The sequence below is a fragment of the Prionailurus bengalensis genome, chromosome D1 (assembly GCF_016509475.1).
Source record: "Prionailurus bengalensis isolate Pbe53 chromosome D1, Fcat_Pben_1.1_paternal_pri, whole genome shotgun sequence".
Taxonomy (NCBI): Eukaryota; Metazoa; Chordata; class Mammalia; order Carnivora; family Felidae; genus Prionailurus; species Prionailurus bengalensis.
The window spans coordinates 57000779-57027064 of record NC_057346.1 but is presented as its reverse complement, the minus strand read 5'-3'; the positions used below and the strand labels follow the sequence as shown (position 1 = coordinate 57027064).

Here is a 26286-nt window from a genome sequence, read left to right as displayed (position 1 = left end):
CAAGGGGAGAATTAGGAGGTCCTGAACCGGGTCAAGAGAGGCATCCTAGAAGTGGGGACATCTAAGCTGAGTCTTGAAAGATGAGTAGGAACACACCAGGTGGAGAAGCTGGGAACGGTGTCCAGGGAAAAGAAAGGGCACAGATAAAGTCTCAGCATACAGAAAGATCCTGGCAGGCTTGGGGAATTTCCACTAGTTCAGCATGGCTGCAGTGTGGCCTAAGAGAGGGGTCATGGTGAGGGATGAGGCTAAAGAAGTGAGTCGGGGCCTTAAACTTCTCTCAATATTCTGTCTCTGGAAGCAAAACTCAGGTGGGAGAGAAGAGGGGGAGCGCTGGCCACCTGTGCAGAGGTAGCTGTGTAGGACTGGGAGGGCCCTGGGTCAGGGGTGCTCTGTACTCAAAGCAGACCTTTCCATACTCAACACTTCACATTTTACAAAATCCCTTCACACTTGATCTTCACGGTTTCCTGGTGAGGCATGTGGGACAAGGATTATATTTCCCATATAGTGGGCAAATAAACTAAGGCCTAGAAAAGCACAAACATTTGTCCAAGGTTACTCAAGGGCCTCTCAAAATTCCACTGTTTGTTCTAATAAAACTTCTTGCCACAGAATCACATATACACACTAGATGATGCAGTGGCTGCTAACTAATGTGATGGAATAAAAAAAAAATGAGAGGAGACACATCAGAGAGACCTCCTCCTCCTGTTCTGTTCCTTAAACTTCACCCTGCAGACATTCCAGCTGAGAAAACAGAACCAGGTTCTCCCTCTGCTCTGGAATCCAATAAACATGAGGGCAAATTCCAGCTGTGCCACTTTCCAGGTGTGAGAGGTCACTGCACTCAGCATTGGTTTTCTCATCTTAAAAATGGAAGGAATGGGGCGCCTGGGTGACTCAGTCAGTTAAGTATCCAATTCTTGATTTGGACTCAGGTCATGATCTTGCAGTTGAAGGATGGAATCCCGCATTGGGCTCTGTGCTGGGCATGGAGCCTGCTTAAGATTCTCTCCCTCTCCCTCTGTGTATGCATATGCTTGCTGTCTGTCTCTCTCTCTCTCTTTCTGTCTCTCTCTCCCTCTTTCCCTCCCTCCCTCCCTCTCTCTCTCTCACACACACACACACACACACACACACTATGGAAGACACAAACTCCACCTTTCAGGGTTGTTGTGAGGGTGTAATGTGACAATATAGCACTACAGCAGTTAACTACTGCTGAGTAAGAAACTACCCCAAAACTTAGCAGCTTAAAATAACACATATTTATTATCTCACACAATTTCTGAGGATTGAAAACCCAGAAGCAGCTTAAAATGACGCATGTTTATTATCTCACACAATTTCTGAGGATTGAGAACCCAGAAGTGGACTGACTGTGAGATTGTGGCTCAGGATCTCTCATGAGGTTGCAGTCAAGTGTCAGCCAGGGCTGCAGTCATCAGAAGGCTTAACGGGGATCCACTTCCAGGCTCACTCTGTGGTTGTCAGGCAACCATTTTTTGCTGGCAGTTGGTCAAAGGGTTTAGTTTTTACGCAAGCCTCTCCATAAGGGTACTCTTGCCATGGTGGCTAACTTCCCCTGGAATGAATGATCCAAGAGAATGTGTGCTACCAAGATGGAAGCCATGGTGTCTTTTCTAATACAATCTTGGAAGTGATATGCCATAACTTTTTCATATTCTATTGGTCACACAGACTAACCCTGGTACAATGTGGGAGGGGAACACAAAAGTTGTAAACACCAGCAGATATGGAGCATTGGAACCAGCCATTGGAAGCTGGTTACAAGTGGCCAGAGGAGTGTCTGGCACACAATTATTCATTAGTAGCTGCTGTTAGTTTCCCAATGCTCACAGACTGCGTGGGACAAGACTTGAACATGAACAGATGAAAGAGCTTGGCAAAGTAGACTTGAATTGGGTGATGCTCAATTATGTGGTAGAAGAGGGTGTGCTGGACAAGGGTGGAAACCAGGGCAGGATCCCTAGCAGAGGTGAAAAGGACAGGAGAGGCCAATCCAGAGAGGAGACAGAGTTAAGTATGGCAAGAACTACTGGTTGCCTTCCTATAGCCAATTCCCTTTCCTTGTTTTAGTAGCAAGGTACCTAGCCACAGGGATAATCCAAACCATTCATGGAAATGCCTTCCTCTTCACCAGTGAGTAGTCTAAGAGTAGACATGTGGCTTCATTTTGGTCAATAAGATGTAAGGGGGTGATCCGCTTGGAAAAATCTCCTCCTGGATGACACAGGCATGAGAGAAGAAGAACTTTTATGCTCCCATTCCCTTTCTTCCTGCTTGGGAGGACATGGTGCTTGGTGCCATATCAGCCATTTTGTGATCACAGAGGAGTCCCTCTCAGAGCTTAGAATTGGAAAAGCCTTGATCATTAAACATGGTTGAGTCACCAGACAAACCTGGACCTAACTTCCCCCCCCCCCCCCCCGTCTCCTTGTTAAGGAAACAAAAGGTTTAAGCCTCTAAATCAGGTATTCTCTTACTTGCATTCTAACTGATTCAGTGAGCAAAGTATTCCAATTCCCTCTGGAGTTATTTCCTTTTCCCAAGGCAGATAGAGTGGAAATGTAAATGGGAAAGTGACTTGGCCTTGGAGGCAGGCGGCCTTGGTCTAACCCTAGCTCTGCCTCTGAGTTGCCCTGTGATCTTGAGCAAGTCCCTGCCCCTCTGGACCTCCAATAATTATAGCTAATATTTATTGACTGCTTACTCTGTGCCAAGCACTCCGCTAAGAGCTTCCCTTGCATGATCTCATTCAATGCTCACATCAACTATAGTGTGTCAATATTATTATTCTATTTTATGGATAAGGAGACTGAGATCCAGACATATTATGTAATTTACCCAAGGTTACACATGAAATTAGTGCTGGATCTCTGGATTCTGAATTCAGGCTCATCTCTCTCTAAAACCCAGGCTCCTGACCATGATGCTCTACCACCCAGCGGTAAAAGGAAGTCTCTGGACAAAATGACCTCTAAGGGCCTTTCCAGCTCAGATATTCTTTGATTTGCTGTCCCATTTCTAGCTACATGATGAACAAACCAGCTTATCCTAGAGAAGAAAGAAATAAAGACTGTCTTTAGCCATATGAAAAGCTGTCATGTGAGTGGGAGATTAGACTTTCTCAGTGTAGCTCAGAGGACGTGAACTGGACCAATGTGGGGACACTACAGGAAGAGAGTGCAGCTTACATAAGAGAGAACTTTCTATCTGCCATTCAGCAGGGAGTAGAGGTATGCACACAGATAATGACTCCCCTGTCATGAAACTTATGCAAGTATATGTTTGATAAACTTTTGACAGAAGTACTCCATTGAGTAGGTATGGGAATAAATGGCTTAAACCTTATAGTAGAAGTTAAATGGGAAAATATACTAGAATACTTTCAGCACCATAACTGATACAAATAGTGGGAGTCGATAAACTGGGGTTTCTTTTCCCTTTTGACACTGAGATTCTTGGATTTTAATATTCCCTAATATGGGCTTTTGGTTCTTTGGCTCTAGTATTCTATAGTATTTCTATAACTTCAACACACTGTGTTCTGCCCTGCTAAGTTGGTACGGTTTTAATATTCCAACTATCCATGGTCATGTGGCTCTAGAAGCTGAGCAGTCTATTATTTTGTACCTTAATAGTCTCTAGTTTTAACAGTCCAAGATTCAATAAAGTGTCTCTCAGAAGCTCGAGAAATATGAAGGAGTTGTTCCAAATGCTGTACTTCAGTGACCTGGACATACATTGGGCTACTCCCTATGTCCATCTTATCACTCCACCACTATCCCCCCACCCTAGCCTCAGGCTCTTCATTCCAACCAACCCTCCTCCTTGATCTCTATACCATCCTCACTCTGCTATCTCCCCAAACACTGAGGAAGTACATTCACTCTCTATCTGCTGGCAATTATACATTGAACAAGGATCCGCTCTGTGCCAAGACTTGTGCTTACTCTAAAGGGGATATAAGGGAAGGAGAAGGCATGGTCATGACTCTCAGGAGGCCTAAGATTTAGAGACCCAAGTCTCTTGCTTTCCTTTAAGTTCAGCTCAAGCTCACCTCTACCAGCAAATTTTCCTTTATTAACACAAAATATCTAGCACCAAAAACCACAATCAGAAGCGTGAAGATCTGAGTTCTTTGTTAGGTTATTGTGCACATTTTATTTTTTTTTTTAATTTTTTTTTTCAACGTCTATTTATTTTTGGGACAGAGAGAGACAGAGCATGAACGGGGGAAGGGCAGAGAGAGAGGGAGACACAGAATCGGAAACAGGCTCCAGGCTCTGAGCCATCAGCCCAGAGCCCGACGCGGGGCTCGAACTCATGGACCGCGAGATATTGACCTGGCTGAAGTCGGACGCTTAACCGACTGTGCCACCCAGGCGCCCCTATTGTGCACATTTTAATGTCTCTTTCCATCCTGTCTCCCTGATTATAACTAAGGTTTCCCTCTAAATCAAGAACATGTCTCCTCAGCTGAACTGAGATTTTCCAGAGGAAGACCAGGTCTTCCTCATAAGACTGGAGGCTCCATGTAGACATGGTCCATGCCTCCCTTATATCATACTTGAGTTAGAGTTAAAGACACAGTGATGTTTCTCCACCACTTTAACAAATTCTCAAAGGTAGTTCATAACTATCATTGGACTGAGGATTTTATAAAAGGATAACTCACATCTCCCTTTAATATGGGAAAGTCCTCAAGGCCAAGAAAGGGCTTCCACCCTCATACTGGGGTCCATCTCCCTGACAGCAAAGGGTCTAGGGCTCTTCCCTCTCTTCCTATTTCTTCAATCCCAGCCAAGGACTCTAGCCATAAGAGATATTTTTCCTAAAGATGATAAACAAATAAATGGAAAAGGGAAGATTCAGAAGACAGAATAGGAACTCAAGCCTCTCCCCAGCAGGTCCAGACCTTTTCTTACTCTATCCTGGTCCATCTTCTAAAAGCTGCTGTCCCTCTGCCTCCCCTAGCAACTCAGAGCAGTAAGTGAAGATGTCAGCACCTTGGACAGCGCCCAACCCATTACAGTTCTCAGAGCCAGCGGAAGCCAAGCTCTCCAACTCCCTTAGCCTCTGGGTGATGGATTTCCTCGTTTCTCAATTTGATTAAAGCCCAGTAGATAAGCAGAGCGCATTGTTCCTTTCTCTTCTCTCTTCCTGATGAACATAATTAACTCCGTCAGGCTGGGAATACTTGCTCTTAAATAGTGCCTTTCCAGCCCCCACCCAGGCATGCGTCAATAATACACAATCAAAACATTTGGAAGATACACGTTCTTTCCTGGGGAATGGAAGTGGGAGAGGAAGCTCTTCCTGAGATATACAGGGGCTGTGACTGGAGACTGAAAAATTGTGGTTGGGTAAAGAAAACCTTGAGCCAAAAGTCAGGAAATCTTAAGTTTGTTCTGGCCTTGCCACTAATCCAGATAGGATCTAGAACAAGTCACATGCTCTTTATGAGCCTGTTTTTTCCATTTATAAGATGAGGATATTGGATGAGAGGATCTCAAATGCTATGTTCAGTGCTTAGATTCTATGGGGAGGATTAAAACAGAGGGAAAGAGGCTTGCCTAAGGTCACAAAGCAAGCTCGTGGCAAAGCTGGTTTTGAATTCATGACTCCTGGCTTCTACTTCAGTGCTATTTCCTTTACACAGAACTTCTCCCTTCCTCCATATTACAGAATTTCTTGCCTGGGGATGTGGCTGAGGCAGCTGAAGAGGGGTGGGATTGAGATTATTGGTGCCAACAAAAGAAAATAAAATTTAAGGTATGTGGAAATGCTGATGTCTCTGAAGAGAGCAGAGAACATAGTAGAAATAATTAAAATTAGGGGAAAGGACCACCTGATAGAGACAGAAATTCAACTCCAAACTCAGAGAATCCCATAGAGGCTTTGTTACTTCTCCAAGGCCATCCAGCAAGGCAACTGTAGAATCCTCTTAAAGACTAAACTCTTGATTAACTACTGGGGGTATCCCTGTCAGAGAAGGAACAATATGAATCACTGCATATGTATCAGGTTACTAAAGTGTGCCCAGGTCTGTATTTCATACTTTAGTTGGGGCATAAGGAGTAAGACATGAATTCTGTTCTCTGTATCTTTGATATGCTGCTTCTTTTACTTGGAATTACTTCCAATGCATTTATGTATGTCCACATACTGTTGTTCTACTAAGGCCCAACCCGAAAGTTTACCCTGGCAAGAAGATATCCATAGCCTTATCCAGATACCCCTTCTCCCTCCTCTGAATCCCCAAAGCATTTTCATTGTTCCTGTTTTACAGTACTCATCATCATCTGCTTTAACTGCTCCCAAAGAATGAGCACCTGTATTTTACTCAGTTTTGAATCACTCAGAATGCTCAACACAGATTTAAAATATAATAGAACCCCAGTAAGTACTGGATGGATGGACAGATGGATGATGAATATAGATGTATGAGTGACTGGGAGAGGGAGTAGATGAAGAGATGGATGTGTGGATGGATAGGAGGTTTATATTGGTAGATGGTGGATGGATGGATGAACAGTTAAGTAGATGATCAGACAGGTGGATAGAAATGTATAAATGGGTAAATGAGTTGGTTTGTAGGTAGGTGGATGGACAGGTGAATGAGTGCATGAATGAATCTATGGGCAGCTGAGTAGAACAGTATGTAGGCAGAGAGTGAGGTTGGTGAATGGATGGATGAATATATAGATAGTAGTGTGGGTGAATGGGTAGATGGATAATTGCATGATTGTATGAGAAATGTCAGGGTGGATGTTAAGAATTATGGGGAAGAAACATGGAGATGTTCCTAATTATCACAAAGATCATTTTCATGGAGACTTTCCATTGCTAATGTCAGGAAAAAAAATGATGATGGGGATTTGCTGACTCTGTGTGTAAGCTGAGTCAAAAGTGTGCTATCCAGCCTCAAAAGATTTCCATCAATTTCAGGCTCTATCAATGGAAATCTAATATCAACATCAGAAAAGGTGACAGTCCTGCCCTGACCTGTTCACACTGTCCTGAAGTCTTTGTTCTGCTCTGTGCATCTGGGGAGATGATGATCTCCATGCCTTGTCCACAGAAGAGATACAGTGGGGAGTAATACGTAAAGTCTACCAAATAAGGAACTAGTGAAAGAGCCAGGAGTGTTCAGCCTGAAGAAGAGCAATCACTGTGTCTCAGGATCTGGCTGTCTGTTCTGGGGCAGGCCCTGTGGCCCCAGAGGCAAAGCTGGGTCTCAGAAGTCACAAGGCTGATGTCTCAGCCCCATTTGAGAAAGGCCATCATACAAGGGAAGGGCTATCTCAGGGGAGTGAGCCCCCCATCGCTGGGGGTACACAAGTAAGATCTGGACATCCGCTATCAGAGAAGCTGCAAAGTGAAGATTTGCTTGGTGTAGAAAGTAAATAAAGATAACGCCGGGGCACCTGGGTGGCTCAGTCGGTTAAGCATCTGACTTTGACTCAGGTCATCATCTCATGGTCTGTGACTTCAGGCCTCATGTTGGGCTCTATGCTGACAGCTCAGAGCCTGGAGCCTGCTTCCCATTCCGTGTCTTCCTCTTTCTCTGCCCCTCCCCCACTCACACTCTTTCTTTTGTCTCTCAAAAAATGAATAAACGTTAAAAAATTTTTTTAAAAAGGTAACGCCAAGGTCTCTTCCCACCCCCAAATTATATCATCTGTTCATCTGTTCATTTCTCAATAAATTATGTTAGGCTGTGCCCTGTGCTCAGATTGGAATGCTGGCCAGAGCTGAGAGTTTGGGGAGATTTGAGAGAAAGGTAGTGCTTATGGGACCCTCAACTTTCTGTCCCTGTAGGACTGGGTTTGAGAAATGAGGAGGAGGTGAAAATGTCCTTTCAGAGACCCAAATGACTGGGGAGGGGGAGGATCAGAGCCACGCAGAGCCAATCCATGACCTAGATTCCCTGTAATTAATGAGCCTACGTCACTGACGTGTTGGCTTCTGATCAGTGCTGTCTCCCCAGCCCCGCCCAACTCTCTGGTATGAGAAGATTAAATCAATTAGGAGGAGGAGATCTGGCTGGCGCTGGTTGGGAACAGAGGATAATTCACTTACATAACAGGGGATTGGGGTTTGCACTTGGCCCTTGAGTAGTGGGTGTGGGTCCTAGACCCCAGGCCTTTGGGGAGAGACTTCAAGAGTTAAAAGTGAATGCAGAAAGGGCAAGGGGGTCCAGGGAAAGAAGGAGTGATGACCCCAGGTAAAGGCCCATCTTTCGTGTTCCTGCTGAGAACTAACCCCCTGTTTTCTGGGCTGAGAGAGAGCCAAATTGAAAAATTACTCTTCTTACCCCAAATGAGAGGGGTCCCAGCCACTAGGATCATTCAACAGTGAAAATCTGACCACGCCTCTCTCCTTAGCTGGCATTTAAGGTCCTGCAGCCTCTCCCACCGCATCTCCTACCTCCAAGGCAGTGGGGGTGTGTAGAAAGGAAACAAACACGTCCTGGATTTCCCTCTGTGCCAGATCCTGGCTAGGCACTGAAGGTACAGAGAGAAACAAGTCCAGTTCCCTCATAAGTGTTGCCTTCTGAGGAAGACATATACCTGCAACACTCTGTGCCATGCAGTATAACAGAGGACTGCAGGGGCAGGGTCCAGAGGGGGCACAGTGAGGGAGGCCTCCCAGGGTCAGTTCCAGAAAACTCCCTAGAGGAGGCAATACTTGCATTCAGTGTGCCTGATAAGAAGGATGGATTAGTGGGAGTTCTTCAGGCTGACCTGGTTAAGGGAGGGCCTTGGGTAGAGGGAACAGCATGTACAAAGGCACGGCAGTGAGACAGCTTGGCATACACTCAGGGAACTAGTTGATGTGGATGGAGCCTACAGCATAAGGCAGGAATGGGGGAGATGAGGCAGGAGAGATAGCCAGGTCCAGGTCTCACTGCCGATGGCATGCCAAGAAAGGACAGAAGCAATAATCCCAGAGTCTCTGATCAATCCACGCTTCCTGAGCATTGACAGTATGCCAGGCTCCAGGTGGGATTCAGGACTCGCTGATATCTCTGGAGTTCCACTTGTGGGCTGGGCCTGCCTGCAGCCCCTTGCCTAAGATACCCAGACAAGCAGTCTTACTGGCTAAATTTGAGCTGGCCCCTGGGGGCCTGCTCCTGATACCTAACTGGCCTCCTGAAGACCAGCCCAATGGTGAGTAAGGGCCCCATAAGGATGGGCTGAGATGATATCCTGGAGACGGAGGTAAGGTATGGATTAAGAAATGTTTAGGAGGTTGGACTGGAAGGACACAGCCAGGGTTTTTACCTCCAGCATGCCATCCTACGGGAAACCCAGGTCTGGAGGGGAAGAAAATGAGCTGCAAAGGTTTCAGGCTGCTTAAGTCACAGGATAAAGCAGGTGGAGGTCCAAGGAGCCTTAGGAATCCAAGTGAACCACACACAAGCTGCCTGTAGGAAGCGGGCATGTAGAAATCCCTCCTTTCCTTCATTCTTGCCTTCAGCAGCTCTGAGTAATTCCTCTCTCCAGGCAGGCTCTGGGCTGAGCAGTGAGGCACAGATCTAGGATCACCCTGTTCGTTGTCCAAAGGGCCAGCAGTAAGCCCAACACTTCTAGCATATCCAAGAATTGTCTGCGTTAAAACTTTGGCTGGTAGTTAAAGCCAGTGCCTGAAATTTATTTCACTGTTGAAAGATCTAGGAACTAACCTTTGTGGTCGCAAGCAACAGCAATGGACTCAGACGAAGCAAAACAGAAAAAAATTATTAGCAGTTCCACTGGGCATCTCAGAGTGGATGAGAAAGCTGGAGAATCAAAAGAGTGGGCACCTGAATTCACAGCCAAGGTCATACAATAGGAACAGCTGGTCCCAACGCCTCTACTGGCATGGCCTTTGAACATCTCCACAGCACTACACCTCCAGATGTTGCACTGCTGCATGGCATGAGCACAGATATATTCTAATGAATCTTCCTCCCAGCCTCACTAACTGTCACATCGAAGTCCTGAGCCAGGAATGGCTGGCCAAACTGCCAGGGGGTGACAGTGGGAGAGTTATCTGGCCCCCTTCGGCTTTGAAATGGAAGGTGGGGTCCTAGCTCCCAAAGGCTTCACCTCCTGGGGGATTCATTCAAAATATAAAAATGGATTCGTTTTAGGCAGCAAAAAATGTGACAAGTGTCCACTACATTTTTATTGAGGACTCAGTAAGTATGGGATGCATTGCCAGATGTTTTATATACACAGATCTGCAAGGCAATTCTCTAACTGGATAATGGTTGATCTCATTTGATAGCTGAGGAAACTAAGGTTTTAGAGGTGAAAGTAACTTCCAAAGCCACTCAGCTAATGAGTGATAGAGCCAGGATTTGAATACAGGTGGGTTTTTGTTGTTGTTATAAAGACATCATGCTGTCTCCCAAACTGTAAACCAATCACTGTACTTATGGTTCCTAACATGTAAAACAAAAACAAAAACAAAAACATGTGGGGGCACAGAAAAATGTCAAGAAGTAAATACTCCAATGTCTTCACAAAATGATTGATGGGATAATGGGATTATTGAGTAGTTTTTTTTTCCTCCTTTTTCATGTTTTCCTATACTTTTTTTTTTTTTTTAACTAAGAGCATGCTAGGGGCGCCTGGGTGGCTCAGTAGGTTAAGGGTCCGACTTGGACTCAGGTCATGATCTCACCCCACATTGGGCTCTGTGCTGACAGCTCAGAGCCTGGAGCCTGCTTTGGATTCTGTCTCCCTCGCTCTCTGCCCCTCCCCCGCTCATGCTCTGTTTCTCTCCCTCTTTCAAGAGCAAATAAACATTTAAAAAAGATTTAAACTAACAGCATGCTTCCCCTTAATAATCATAAGAAAAAAATAAAAGTAAAAGTTTTCAAGATTAGAGCAGCGTTAACACAATTATGGAGAACATACGCTTAGAAAAAAGACGGGAAGGAAATTTGTCAAAAATGTCTCTGGATAGTGGGATCATAGGTGTGTTTATTTTTACCTTCCATTTTTCAAATTTTCTATAGTGAGCACACTCTGGAAAAAAAAAAAGCAAAATAACTTTGAAAAAAAAACAGGCATAAAATTATATTAACAAAGAGATGGCAAGGCCGTGCTTTGGTTCTTTAAGTTCCTGTAGTCCTGTCCTGTAGTGGTTTGGAAGTCAACGTAGTTCTGGGTTTTCTGGGGCAGCCTGGCAGTCCCCTGCAGTGTCTGCTGCCAGAGCTAGCCCAGCTGGCATGGACCACGGTCACCACAGTTATCTCAGGCTGAGCGCTCTGAGCGAGGGTGGGAATAACTCAACATTCCCACCTCTTCTAACAACGTGTACCTTATCAGGCCCTGCTATGCTGTAAGGTAAGGACTCAGCCCCCGGAGCTGAAATTCTCTCTGTTGGTTTTATCTCTCATCTCACAGGCTTTAAGGTTCGCCTTCTCCTCTCTGAATGGGGCAGTGCTGGTCAGTTGTGTCAAATTTAAGCCCCTCTGAGGTGCCTTCTGCGTCTCTGTATCTGAGGGGCAAGCCCCCAGTCCCCTCTCTTCCCTGCACTGCTCCAGCTCCCAGTGCTGTGGATGGACAGAGGATGGATGTTCAGTCCTGTCCTGGCCCCAGTCTGGTGATGGAGGCAGTCCTCCAATCTCAGGGAGCCTCCAGACTATTCCCAACCTTAGGAATGTCTCAATCAGATGGAAGAGGGGGTCCTTATTTTATAGAAGTTCCCAGTGAGATGGGAAGAAAAGACAGGAGAGCGGGGCTGATTCTCATACAGGAGGAAATCAGTCTCAGCCAGCCTTGACTCCAGAAAGTTCTGTCCCAGGACTCCCATACCTTTCCAACACCTACTCCAGGTGGAACAGTCAACTACCATGGCCTTCCCTGGCCTCCAGGGCCCTCTGCTCCCTCCCCTTCTCCACCTCCCCAATCATATGGAGCTTCCTTATGCCCGATGCATCCTCCACTCCAATCTCCCCCACGAGGAGTTTTTCCACCTGCCTCCCCTGCACCTCAGTTTCTCTCTGAGAAATGAGGGAGCCAAATGAGGGAGCCAGATACTCTTGAAGGTGCTCCAAAGCAATGGAGACATTCTGTGTCTCCTTAGCCCCTTTCCAGACCCCTCCCCTTCCCACTCCCTTCCCAGCTTCTTAACTAATCTGTTCCCTTTCCTCCAGGTTCCAGGTATGCCTCCTTCCTATAAAGCTCCCAGAATCTCCAGGCTGAGACCCACTCTGGCTCTTGCAGTGACCAAGCTGCTGCAGTAAAGAATGCAGTGGGGTAGAGCAGAGGTGGCTAGGGAGGGAGGAGGGCTCAGGCCAAGGCTGAGGTCGAGGAGCCTGGGCAGGGCAGGCGGCCAGTCCTAGCAGCCGAGGCCAAAGCTACCTCAGCAGCTTCTGCAAACCCCAGCAAGGCATCTACACTTGGGTGGAGCTCCAGAGTTGAGAGGCTCGTGGGGGAGGGGAGCACCTGCTGAGGTCAGCACAGCCTCCAGAAACCTCTCCAGAGGAGGAGGAAACCACAGAGAGTCCCAGCCCAAACTCTGGACTCAGGGATAAGAGGAAATGACACTCCTTACTCCCTAGGGGAAATGACTCAGGTCTTGGGAAGCTAGAATCCAGGGCAGAGAGGGTCCCCAGAGGACACCTGCTGGGTATAGGAATCTCCCTTACTCCCCACAGCCCCATAGAACCCCTGCTCATGTGCCTTCTGGGGCAGGAAGCTCATTCCCTTCTATGGCAGCCTATTCCTCTGAGAGCTGCTTCATGCATCAACTATCAAATTGCCACTGATGCCTCCTCTATGCCAGGATCTGTGCTGATGGGGATGCAGAGATACATCTGGTTCCTGCCCTCATGGAGCTTGCCATTGAAGTGGCGAGACAGACACGACCAAACGCTGCAGGGAGAAGCGGTGGAAGCCCAGAGGCAGTCCTGAGCTAGCTTTGGGGCAGGGTTGGGTGGGGGGGTCTGCCTCTCAGAGCAGACAACGGACCCATGGGGGCTCTCAGTAAGCAGGCAGCTTCAATTCCACCTAAATACTGACAACGCCAGCTTTGCATTTCCAGTCCTGACACAGCTCCTGAACTCCAGACAAATATCCCACTGTCCATTCAACATCTCCACTTGGATGCCTCAGTATCTCTAATTCATCAGCACCAAGGCCGAATTCACACTCTCTGCCAACCCCTTTCCTGGTCTTTCTGCTCACGATGGATGGTCCCATCATCCACAGGGCAGACATCCTGGAGCCATCCCTCCTCTGCCTCACTATCTGGTCACCAGGCCCTGAGTGACAAGCCTACCACCCCTCCTGCCTCCACACTACCACCCAGCTCCAGTGCTGTTGTCACCCACCTGTACCCCAAGCACCGCATTTGTCTTCTCACAGTCAGCCCCCTCCAATCACAAAGTGACAGTGATCTTTCCTGAAAGGAAAGATCCTGAAAGATCCTGAAAGATCACCTCTCTGCTTAAAAGCCTTCAGTGGCTTCTCCTTGCCTTTGGGATAAAGGTTAAAATCTTGACAAGATCTGCAAGGCCTGGCCTTTGCAGACCTCGCCAACTGTATCTCAGCAACCCCCCTCCTCCATCTCCTGCCCTCCCATCTCTGGCCCATCAAGCCTTGTCCCCTGACCTCAGGCCTGTGCACGTGCTATTCACATGGATGCCCCATGGGTTCAAAGACTTGGGTTGCCCTCCTTTTCTCTTCCAAATGACACCCAGGACATATCTGTTCTTTGCATGTCCCCTGGCCCTGAGCACCAATCTCTGGCCCTTGAAGGAACAGCTGTGGAGATAGCCTATGGTTACAAAGTAACCAGCAGGTTTGGAGCCCAAGGTCCCAGAACCTCCCAGTGTTCCCAGAGGGAAAGCCCTGACTCTGGCTCCCAGATGCCTTCCAGATCTCCTGCTCCCCTCCTGCTCTCTTCTTCCATTCCTGGTCTGGGAGCTGGGGGTGGAGAATGGGCAAACCTCCCCATCTCCTCAGCCCAGATTCTTCCTGGGCCTTACAGTGGGGCTCAGAGCTGAAGGATGAAAGAAATGAAGTGCCCAGACTGGTACACTCCATCTGGACCTGCAAGCCATGTGCTCCCTGGGCTCCCAGACAAGCCAGTCATCCTCAGGCCTCAGGCCAGGTACTGCCTCCTCTGTGCAGTGTGCCAGGACTCCCTGAAGCAGGAGTCCCGTTTTCCCAGGGCTCCCGTGGCATGGAGGACACCCGGCGCTACCAATTTGTCTGTTGTTGTGTTGGGTTCTCCTCCCCTAACAGCTCCACTTGCTTAGGAGGGACATGTTTTTCCCTCTGCGCCCCAAGCCCGGGTCTAGGGTGACCCCAAAAGAGAGGCTCAGAAAAGGCTCCGCATTACAATATGGGACTAACATCACATAAACGTGTGTTTTTCTTTTCTTTACACATAATTGCCATTAAGCTCCGTCTCCTTTGTCTTCAACATTTTGTGAGAAGGTGGGCCTACGAGTCTGACCAGCCTCAGCTCCTCTGCTTATTAGCTATGACCTCAAGCAAACGCTCAGCCTCTCGGGGCCTCAGTTTCTTCCCCTATAAAATGAGAACAGGGGCGCCTGGGTGGCTCAGTCGGTTAAGCATCGGATTCTTAGCTTCGGCTCAGGCCATGATCTCCCAGTTCCTGAGTTCAAGGCCCACATCAGGCTCTGTGCTGACAGCATGGAGCCTGCTTGGGATTCTCTCTCTTTCTGTCCCTCCCCTGGTGGCACTCTCACACTCTCTCGCTCTCAAAATAAATAAACTTAAGAAATGTTTAAAAAAATGAGAGCAATGTCCTCCTCCGAGAGTTTTCATAACTAAGTGAGCTACCTTATGCAAAAGTTCTGGCACAGTATGTGAGCACAGTATGTGCTCAATAATTCCTTTCCCTCTCCCCACCCCAACCTTTGAGCCCTAATAGGAACCTAGCATTTACTTCCATGAACTTGAACCTATGGCTGTCACCTACATATCAAGTCAATCCAAATCATTTTGAAACCCAGTCCTGCCACCTGACATCGTCACCCTTCTGCCTGCAGATCTGATACACGTTTTATTTGGTTTCATCTAAGTCCTTCAAAAATACATCAGACCAAGCATGTCAGCACGGAAGACTAAGCCATGGGCAGGGCTACAGTGTGCCCTCCAGACTGCCATTGATCCACTAATCAATTTTCCTCCACCAGCTGTCCAGGCAGCTAGGGATTCCCCTAGAGTATCACTATTTGATCCCGCCCCTTGTCTTGCCATAAAAACATCTTGGGAGATGTTCCAAATGCCTTTTTGAAATCAAGATTCTTAGGACTCTGACAGACCCCTGATTCATCACTCAGGGTCTCCCAAAGGAGGAGAGAGGGGAGATTAGCCTGACTTCCTTTAAGTAAACTTCTGCTGGGTCCTGGTGAGCACTGCATTTTCGTCTTCTTTTTTCAATGATACAAGCCATTCTTTTTCTGTCTTTGTTAATGCTGTTAAGTCTGAAGAATTTTTAGTCTTCAGTGAAAAGTCTCACTTAGAAATGATCTAACACAGGCCACTTGCCTACAACAGTTGGCCGTTGGCTGAAAGCAGTACAAAACACTTAAATGAGAACCTCCCTCTACCACAGGGAGGTGGAAATCTGCCTTCCAAATGAATGAAGGTTTTCTACAGGAAGGTAAATTTCCATCCTGCTCTTTCGACTTGTTATAAATGTAGAATGGTGAATTTCAAATAATCGCTGCCTTCTTGTAATATTGAGTCAAACATTCACTTGTTAAAAATATAACAACATTGTGCCTTAATAAAAGCTTAGCTGTATATTTTAAGACCAAGAAAATAAGCTTAGCCAACTATGATTTTCAAAGTTTTGTAAGATGGAGAACATAAAAAGCCAGACAAGAGGGAGCATAATGAAATCCAGCAGGAATAATTTGTAATTAGAAAACCCCACGCAATTCTTCAGCCAAGGATAATGGTGATCCATCTTAAAAACACATGTGTCCCATGCTGGGCACTGATGAGCCTAATCAGACACACTCCACTGACATTTTTCACAATACCGAGGGGCCCCTAATTGCTGGTGGCTGCAGACAGGCAAGCTTCTGCTGTTCCTCTCAGGAGATGATGATGATTAAAAGCAGGCCTGGAGCCAAACGGCTGGGGGTGGAATCTCAGCCCTCCTCCTACTCTCGCTGTGGCCTTGGACAAGTTACTTACCCTCTCTGGGCCTCAGTTTCCTCATCTTTAAAATCAGGACTGAGAGGCACTACCTTTGAGGATGTAAAGCTGCGAAGACAGCAGCTATGTAAAGTCTGCCTCACCCAAAATGTGTTCTCTCCTACTCCCCAGTTACTGCTGGGGTGCTCACAGGCGGGGCCAAAGGAGGGTCCTCTTCCCTCTCCCCATCCTGCTGCCCCTCTCCTCTGCTAGGAACATTCAGCCGCTGCCAGAAGATTCAGCCTGCATGGAAAGGTGCTGTGCCCACAGTGGCCCTGCCCTGAGGCCTAGTGTATCCTCTCCTCAATGCCCCCCAGCCCGCTCTGGACCACAGCCTGGCCCTGGCCCAGCTGGTCTGCTGGTGATCTGCCCGAGCTAAGCAGAGGTGGCTTGGCTCCAGCAGGGGCTAAAGGTTCTTCATTTTGTTTTCTGCTTCAGCTTAACCATCTGGGGTGGGCGGGAGGGTAGGAGGAGTGGCAAAGAGGGAGAGAGAAATGCACTGTTCCCTCACTTCTTCCTCCCCTGCCTCCCCCACGGCCAGGCACAAGCTGTGTTCAGTCCGGCACTGTCCTCAGCCCCAGGAAAGCTGCCCCAGGGGTCCCCTGCATGATGTCCCAGGGGATGGAAGTGATCTGTCTCTGTACTGCCTCCAACATCCCTCCCTCCCCCCCTTTTTATGTCCTTCCCTGGTTCAGCCTGTCCTGCCTGTTGAGTACAACAGCTCTTCTCTGCACTTGCCACGTGCCTGCCCCTCCCCGGGCCGAGCACTGGGGCACAGGAGATGATGCAGGCGAGGGCTCTGCCCTCCAAGCACTCATTTTATAGCACCAAGAGCACAGGCTGCCGAGCACAGGCCTAAGCTGGACTCTCCACTCGGCCCCTTTTAAGCTGTGTGATCTTGGGTCAACTACTTAACCTGAGGGTCCACTTCTTTATTTAAAACTTGAGGCCAAAGTACCTCCATTTCAGGACCACTGTGAAAATTAAATACAATCATGTATGTAAGCCTCTCAACTCAGCGCACTGCATACAGTGGATGCTCACTCATGTCTGACTGCCTTCCCTCCCTACCTCCCTCCCTCCCGTCTCCCTCCCTCTTTCCCCATAGCCAGCTGCTTCTTTCAGAGGAGTGGGCCATGACAGTTCTACGGGTAGGTGTGTAGATGTCGAGACCTTCCCCAGCTGGGGGTCCTAAGAGCCAGGGTCGGATGGGCTTGCGTGGGGCCAAGCCCCGTGCTGTGTAGTGTGGGGGTACAGACCAGCCATGCCTCTGCCTGCCAGGTGCTTTCTTTCAGAAGTAGACTCAGGCCTCTGACCTCCTTTTCACTCTCCCAGTGGCTAATTAGGGCCGATTGTGGGCTCCTTTTTAGCCTTTCCTTTTCTGAACTTCCAACTGGCTTCTTTTTTCCTTTCCCAGGGCAGTGCTGGGGACATACTGGCAGAGCCAAGCTGAAGCCCCCACCATAGGCAGGCAATGCACTAAGGAGGGGTGAGAGCTGTTTATCCTGGGTGTGTCATGGGAGCTGCTGAGGCACAGACTTTGGGGTTGGCCCAACAGGGAACTCTGCAGGCTGCTGTCCACCCATCTGTCCTGAGGTTCCTGTCTTAAGTCCAGGAATATATGGGGCGTCCAGCAATCAGTGTTCTGGCCAGCTTTCAAGGTCTTCCTGCCCACCCACAGACTTTCAGAGAGTGACGAGCTCCTAAAGATCCCCAGGGATATTGTGCCCTTATAGAGCTGGGGGAAGCTACCCAGTGCACCTGAAGCTGAACACTTTATCATTTTGGGACACAGCTAGGGAAATCTAGGGACTTAGAACCTGACCTACTGGGGGAAACCAGCACTAGACCATCCTGATAAAAGACCAACGTAAGACTAGAAAGGCAGAAGCAGCTCTGGGGTGGCAAGAACCTCCAGTTTTGGGGGCCTAGTCTCGTGGTAATAGATGGTCTAACTGCAAAGAGCAGGGCTCTCTGCAGGCTCTTTCATGAGCTGGGAGCTCCAGCACACCAGAGATGGGAAATGAGTGAGTCAGGAGTCCCAGGGCCAGGGATTAGCAGCAAATGGGGCCAAGACCCAAGGTGGGACCTGAACATCTTCAATCACTAAGAAACAACGGAAACCACGGTGAAGTAAAGCTGCTCCCAGTGGACGGAGAGGAGAAGGGCCACAGTAGCTACAGCCAGGCAGGGCTGCCACTTATAAGGAATCACACATTAGTGGAAAGGGTAGGCAGGTCAGGGGGATGTCATGGAGGGGCCCTGAGCAGAAGCAGAGAAAGAGACAAAGGAGGCAGAGGGCAGAGGAGTCATTAGGAAGGCTTCCTAGAAGAGAAGTGTCACCATGAATGGTCAAGAAATATGGTGTCAAAGGTTCAGGAGGTGGGCTCACCAACCGTCTTGAGAACCAAAGCCTGTGGTGACCTTTATGTTCTAGGTGGGTGCCAGGGGAGTGATGCTGGAATTACTCAGGCCAAGGTGTCCTCCGCCCTCCATCTCCAGCGGGCAGGAGGCTGCCACATGTTTTCATCACGCCTTCTCACCTGGAGCCAGAGCCTGCTGCCTGATGGCTCCTCTGCTAATGGCTTCCAGGTGTGTCCTTGGGCCCCTGGGGGAGACATCCTGGAGGACACACCCCCTCCAACCCAAGTCCCACTGCTCTGGTCACCTTCAGCCACAGAACCTGGGCTGGCCTGGGGCAGGCCGTGGAACACCAGCGCAACCTCACTGCAGGTGGGATGGGTATCAAAGGTCACACTGTTTCCTTCTCTGATTGGCTGCTGAGCTCTGAGCCCCCTCATCAAGGTCACTTCTGGTCCCTGGTACCTTCAGTGCAAGGGACCCAGGGGTAAAATGAAAGTTGTCCCATGGAATAAAATGGCTGGACGGCCTGTGTCTCTGGGGAGAGGGGTCGGCCTCGTGCCTCCTTAGGATACTAAATGTGTCTGTGCATCTCCAGGACTATGGGCTGTTTCTTTCTGCAAATCTGTAACTCTCTCTGTATGTCTGTCCTTGGAACTGTTTATTCCTGTTTTTGAGACTACATATCCACGTGTTTCCCTGTGTACTTCACAGCAAAGCCAACTCTGACTGCAACAACAAATTCCATCAGTGTTTATTGTCTAATAAATGGAAGTCCAGTATCACTCTTGCTGCTTCATTTCCCTGAGGCCTTAAGTTTTCATTCCAGAGTTATTTCCAGCCTAAATGGGAGGAATCTGATTCATGCTTTGCTCGGGGGTGACTTGGCCTTAAGAAGGCAAGAGGCTCACGGCTGATGCACTGAAAAGTAGCAGTGCCCCTGTGGCTTGGAGCAGACTCCAAGCTCCAGATGCCTTGCAGTCTCTTGGGTCCATCTTCTGGTATTCTCCTGGGCCAGGCTGATGCTTGAGTGAGTCTGTGTTCCTGGACCAAAGCTTATATTGGCCACCAGCTTTATTATCACCATCCTCACCATTATCTCTTTGTTCATCACTATCACTATTATCATGACCGCCATCACCATTATCACCCCTTCTACTACCATTACCACCACCATTACCGTTGCATTACCACCGTCAACACCACAACTAGGATGCCACAGTCACTGTCACCATCAATACCACTGTCAGAGATATCCAGTTACTTTTTAATAGCTATTTTTCCTTCGTTTTCAATAGTAATGACTATAACCTTTTGCTGGGCACATTGCCTCCAAGTTAAAAGACTTATTTACCATGCTCTTTGAAGCTAGTTACATGTGGCCACATAAGTGAAAGTGCTGGATAAAAGTAAGGGAAGTGGCCCCCTTATTTACCTTCTGTCTCCACTTGGTATCTGATGTGATGGCTGGTGCTCTAGCAGCCATTTTGTACCAAAGAATGAGGACTATACCCTAGGGAAGGCAGAGTGGGGGGCTAGAAGGAGTGTTGGTTCTCATGAATGTGGAGAAATCTTTCAGACTCTGGACTGTCTACATCTGGACTTTTTTTTTAATGAAAAATGAACTTTTTTTTTTTATCCTTTAAAAGACCCTTGTTTTTGGGCATTCTGATGCATACCATTTAACCTAATCCTAATTAGTATACATCACCACATATTAGTTTTCATTAAATACTACAGCCTAATGATCTGTATGAACGATGGGGGAAGGCAGGGAGGAGGAGATGGAGAGAGGAGGGACAGAGGTAAGGAGAGGAAGACAGGGAAGGAAGGAGAGGGAGGGACGGAGACAGAGGTGGGCATTGATTGAGAGATTTAATTCTAGGACACAGAAATGATTCTTACCTTCTAGAAGTAGCCATTCTGAGTCAGGCAGTGGCAAGAAGGATAAAGACATTCAGCACCGTGGACAGATCCAGGAACACTGTAGTAAGGGGACACAGCAGGGAAAGGCGAGAAGGTTGGTGGTAGTGGTGGTAGTTTTCTTCAGGACATACATGTTCATTAACTCACACTGTACCAGGAACTGGGATAAATACCAAGACGAGTTTCCACCACATACACATTTAGCCCCCAAGACCAAAACAAGCAGATCAGCATGAGACAGCTTCCTAAAGCAGAGGGAAGGGATTGAGAAGCCAGACCAGGGGTAGGACAAGAAGACCTTGTGACAGAATGAACAAAATGCCAAAGAATAAAAGACCTTGTGGGTGGAGGGAAGGCTCCAGGTTGTAAGAGGGTGAGTGGGTCAACTGGTCTCCCCGTCGGTCGATAAAGAAAAGGAGCGGGTCTCACTGGTTAGAGGTGTCAGGGCCCTTCTAGTCCTCAGTTGCTACATCAAAGATTCCAGTCCCTGCTGCCAGGAACCAAGATACATGCTTGTAGGGGTATATGGGATCTGTGACTAAGACTCTACAATTCTAATTCTAAGCCTCTGAGTCAGTTATTCACTGCTGTGTAACAAACCACCCCCCTCCAAAACATAATGACTTAAAACAGCATCGACTTTATTTGTTCACAATTCTGTGAGTCAGCAATTTTGGGCTTGGGTCAGCTGGATAGTTCTCCTGGTCTTCTCTAGGGTCACTCAGGCAGCTGGCTGGAAGATCACTTGGGAGCCAGTTGGTCTAGAGGGCTTCAGCTGGGGTGGCTCATTTCTGGTTTCTTCCCCTAAGAAGCTTGCCCGGGTATCTACACATGGAGATCTCAGGGGACCAGGAGAAGGAAAGCCCCAATGCACAAGCACTTTTAAATCCTCTGCTTGCATCACATTTGCTGATGTCTCAATAGCCAAAGGAGTTCAACTGGCCAAACTAGTCAGTGTGGGAAGGGACATCATAAAAGTATAGATAGAAATAGGCAGGATTCATTGCAGGGGAACATTAATACAACAACCTTCCACAAGTTCCAAGTGTTTCATTTACCACCATAAGAGTCTTACATTCTGATTCAAACCGACCATGGTTCTATGGCCTTCAAACTCTGTGGTTCTTATAATTCAGTGCTTTGATTCCAAGATCCTATAATTCTAGAAGTAGAAGGCTTGGAGTAGCTGAGGAGGATCATGAGGGCCCGAGTTAACAAGGAAGGCAAACAAACTAAGGTCACTCCTAGATCTAAGCAAGAACCCATTTGCCTCTCCCATTCCCATTCCTCAGCCCCCAACTTCCTGCATACGGCAAGGCAGTGGCATGAGCACCAAACTGGGAATCAGAAAACCTATAAAATAGGCTTGTTGCATCATTAATTTGGGGTGGCCCCCAAGCATCACTCTTACAACCAACAGAGGTATCAATTCCTATTTTCCAAATGACACAGAACAGTGGTGAAGCCAGGAGAACTGGTCTCACTAACTTCCATTATCAGGAGCCTGAACCTGGTGCAGCTTAGAGAGTTTAGCTCTCACCTCCTCGAAGTGCATCTATAGCTGAAGAGACCTTGAGCTTTAAGGACATCAAGATTTAAATAGGCTACTGCCCTTGACCTGTCCTAACCTCTACCTGCAAAACATAGGAAGAAAAGGGGAGGAAAGGAAATGGGAAGGGAGGGGAGGAGAGGAGAGGAAAACCCCCAACCCTGCTCCTTCCCCTTCCCCCTACCAACTCCTGCCCCTGACTCAACTGAGTTTATACCGGAACCCTGGCTGGTCTTGAGCCTAAGTCTGCTCTGCCTTTCAGCTTCCCCAGGAAGAAGAGTGTGGAGGCAAAAAGTAGTTCCGTGAGAGGAGACCTAGATCAGGGCAGCAACTCATGAAAACTTTACAGCTAGAAGGACCAGCAGCAACTCACTGGCTGAACCACCTTGTAGCACAGTGAAGGGATTAGAAGCCCAGAGAAGGACATGAACCTGCTCACAGTCACACAGCCAGCCACTAGTAGACCAAGACCAAAAGCAAAATGGGGTCACTTCCCTTCTCTAAACTTCAGGTTTCAATTCTAACCTGGGGGTAACAAACCCAGACTGGGACACCACTTAAAAACTGTGAAGCACAGTGCAAGGCTAATAAAGAATCAGGTTTTCCCCAATGGCCTGGGAGTCTGGGTGGGGGAGGGTGGGTTGAGGTGGAGGCAGGAACACTTACGACTTTGAGAGGACTCATCCAGCTCATTTATTCTAGCCTTTCCCCAGAGGCCCAGGCTGCAGAGTGGAGGAGGAGGGTATTAAATATCAGAGAGTTATTTAAAAGCCAGTTGCTGGCCCCTCAAAAGCAGAGCGTGGCCTCTGCTGACTCAATGGAGAAAATGAATCTTGGGCCTATGGATTTTCCTGTGTCTCATAGTCAGTGGGGGGGTGGGGGGGAGGGGAGTGAAAAATGGGAACAGCAAAGCCTGAAGTGGAGTTTTCCCCTCCCTGCCAGTGCAGAAGCTACAGTAGAGGAGAGAACCTGGGGCCTCCCCCACTACCTAATGACTGAGCTTCGTCATGTCAGCCCTGCCCAGCTGCTCCTCCACTTGCCTCAGAGGAAGGGGGGAACAGACAAAAAGGGAGTCTGCCAAGATAAAGGGGCCCTAGATATCACAGGCTGCTAGGAAGACCGTCCTCCCCCACCAGACTATGCTACAGCACTATATAGTTGGGATGGAGCCAAATTCAAGGTCACACACCAGCACTATATAGTTGGGATGGGGCCAAGTTCAAGGTCACACATCAAGGTGGGCTCACCAACTTGGGCAAATCACAGTATTACCTTCCCTTCCATGACCCGCATCCCTAAAAGGTCAAGGGGCACAGCACTGAAAGCCCTCCAAGATCATCCTGTCTACACACACACATTTTTTGCAGACAGGGAAACTGAGATCTGGGAAGGCAGACTTGCCTAAAGACTTCTGGAACACTGAGACACCTCTGATGGACAAATGGAGCTGGAGGCAGGTGGGGAAGGGACTGCCTGGTGGGTGACCTCAGGGAAATTGCCAAACCTCTGCAGGCTCCCTGCCAAGGCTCAGTGGACCTTACAGAGGGCAAGGCCTTTGGAGAGGAGCGTGCCTTGGAAGGCTCAGAGAGGGGCTCTGGAGCCTAGTGTGGTAATAAATTCAAGAACTAGGTCCAGTGAAGCTGACATGGGGGGATTCTCAACCTGCAAAGGGCAGTCACTCTGCTTGGGTGGGGCTGGGATGACTCATTTGCTGAGTCCTAAGGAAACCCTGAACGCTTGAACTCTTTGCCCACAGGGTCCCCTGGGATCTAACCTAGTCACACTCTACAGAGAGAGAGCCTAGGATTGGGAGGGCTGCAGCATAGAAGATGAGCAGGAAACCCGAGCTACTGTCAGGCTTGGGTCAGCTGTGCAACCTTGGAGAAAGCACTTCACCTTTCTGGGAGGCTGTGTGAAGTGTAGATGGGGGCTCCTCATCTTGCCTGTCTCAGGATCAGCAAGAGATTTTTAAATCATTATTTCATCCATTGGTCCCTTCTCCATGCTGAGCTCTGAGATGACACCACAGGAGACCAGACCAGTCCTGAGCTCAGTTGCTGACAGTTAGGGGGCTCAGAGGAGCATCAGCCCTCTGACTGCTAAGTGAAATTCAAAGGAGAGAAAAGGAAGCCATGAAGGCTTCCTGGAGGGGACAGAACCCAAGCTGAGCTCTGGCTGGGCTGTGCTGAAGGAATAGAGTCAAGGGGAGAGAGCACCCCAAGTGGGGAAAAATGTATGAGCTAAGATACTTCCACCGGATACATCAGAGAATGAATACAGCCCCAGACACAATTGGACTTACATTTATTGAACACCTACTGCGTGCTGAATGCATGGCAACATGGACAGAGAAGTTCCTCCAGAGAAGAGAAACCCCAAAATAGCTCACAGACTTGGTTCCAGGGGAACTTGAACAGAAAAGGGGAACACCTGCATAAAGAGGAGAGGGGCGGGGAGGAGGAGGTTGGGTAGGGACATTCACAGAGACTGCAAGTCGAGATTCATTCCTTTTACCACCTATCATGAATTTGCTATGCTGGGGGCAGAAGGAAGACGAAACAGGGCAAAATGACATGGGAGCTAATTAGTCCCAGAAAAGGACAATGCCATGTCCTGTCACAGAGGGGACAAGGCCCCCGGGCCCTGGTTGATAAGGCTTTTTTTTGTTGCAAATCACTTTCCATTCACATTGTCACAACAGCTCTGAGAAGACTAAGAAGGATAGGAATTCAGAAGCCCATCTACTTTCCAGAAGTTGACAGAGGCGGAGAGAGGTCCAAGGTCACACCATACCCATCCTGGCATCTGTAGCCGGCTTCAGTTTCCTGGGGGCAGGATGAGATTCCCTGTTGCACTGGTCCCACTAAGATGCGGCCAATACCTTGGACAAAGGCCTGGGCAAGGAGCCTGGGGCCAGGTCCTAGGCTAAGCCCAGACAGCCACTGGCTTTGAGGCAAGTCCCTGGCCCTCTGGCCTCAGACTCCCCACTTTATAAAGCATGGTCATTGCTTTATTCTCTGGTACCTGATGTTTCTAGGTTCTCTCTGGGCCTCCATCTTCAATTGAAATGTCTAGCTCCCCCTTTCCCCCCTAAGGCTGCCTGCTGTCCTACAGCCCCTTCTCAAGGAGTCCATCAGCACACCAGGAACCAGCCACCATGGGGTCCTAGAGAGGGGGCTCTGGCCTTGGCAGTTGGTTTGTAATTCCTCAGAGGCTGGAGGCAGAAAGGGTTCTATGCAGTGGGACAGGGAAGCAGAGACCTTTCCATCCATCCTTCCATCCACCCACCTACATTTACTGCACACTCACTGGTGCTAGTTCCTGTACTGGAAACACAATAGGAAGAAAAGCCAGTGCCTCTCACCAGGGAGATGTCAGAGCTAGGGCTTAGCGTTGATATGGGCCAGGAGTGGCGGGAGTACAGTAGCTGAGGGCACAGCCCCAATGGCTGTTTGAGCACCTGTGCCCATATGAGAAAAGACATCTCAGCCTGTTACTTATACAGACCAAGGGCATGGTGGAGGGCAGGAATGGGCTCAGGGTGTGTTGTCCAATCTCTGGATGCATGTGCTTGCATGCATGGGTCTGTGAGCTTGCCCCTCAGAGAATGTACCCAGGAACCTACATAACAGAGAAATGAATATTCAAGTGTGTATGTGCTTATGAATGTATGGACACATACCAGGATATACTCAAATCTATGTTAACATGTATGTATGTTACATGTATGAATGAGCTTGCATGTACTCGCATGAGTTTTATCTGAGCCTGCCTGCAACCATGTGCAAGCTTGTGCACACCTTCCTATACATGTGTATGCACACTCAAGTAAGCATGAGTCTGTATTTCCTCACATGTGGATGTACCTTGGGCTGTTCATGTGTCAAACTTGCTTCTACATGTACAAGTACACATGCGTGTACATCTTATAGACATGTCCAATCCTGCACATGCAACTTCTTGTTCTCATCTGCTAAAAGCTGGGAGCGATTATGGGAATGGGGAGAGAGATGGAAGGGGGAGGGGAGCTCCCACCCCCCACGCCAGCATCAACAGACCTGGTCCTTGATGTTGTTGGTCTTTGCCTGGGACCCAGCCACCGCAGGGTCTGCCTCTTCTCCTTAAGTGGTATTGATCTGTTGGCCAATCTGTTAAATATAACCTCAGGGAAGAAGTCAATCCAACAACTGTCCCTAATTCAGGAGAAAGACTAACTGATTCCTATGGGGGGGAGGGTGG

The 26286-nt window shown here is 48.4% G+C and overlaps 1 protein-coding gene and 1 long non-coding RNA gene across 3 annotated transcripts in view; one reads left to right on the top strand and one right to left on the bottom strand.

Annotated features, from left to right (window-relative positions):
* The window catches only part of SLCO2B1 (solute carrier organic anion transporter family member 2B1), a 56755-nt gene extending 49585 nt beyond the window's left edge, over positions 1-7170 (top strand). Inside the window, exons 14-15 of one of the 2 annotated variants that reach the window (XM_043580236.1) lie at positions 5716-5802; positions 6320-7170. In XM_043580236.1, the coding sequence (XP_043436171.1) occupies positions 5716-5794 (79 nt within the window). In that variant the 3' untranslated portion in view covers positions 5795-5802; positions 6320-7170. Of the gene's footprint in view, positions 1-5715 lie in introns of both variants that reach the window. The other variant, XM_043580235.1, reaches the window with a different exon arrangement.
* Positions 1249-24343, bottom strand: LOC122483336. Its single transcript, XR_006297390.1, has 4 exons — positions 22714-24343; positions 22421-22503; positions 20478-20556; positions 1249-1588 (listed from the first exon to the last, which is right to left on the bottom strand). It is a non-coding gene; the product is annotated as an uncharacterized LOC122483336 (long non-coding RNA).
* Between the last annotated feature and the right edge of the window lie 1943 nt (positions 24344-26286).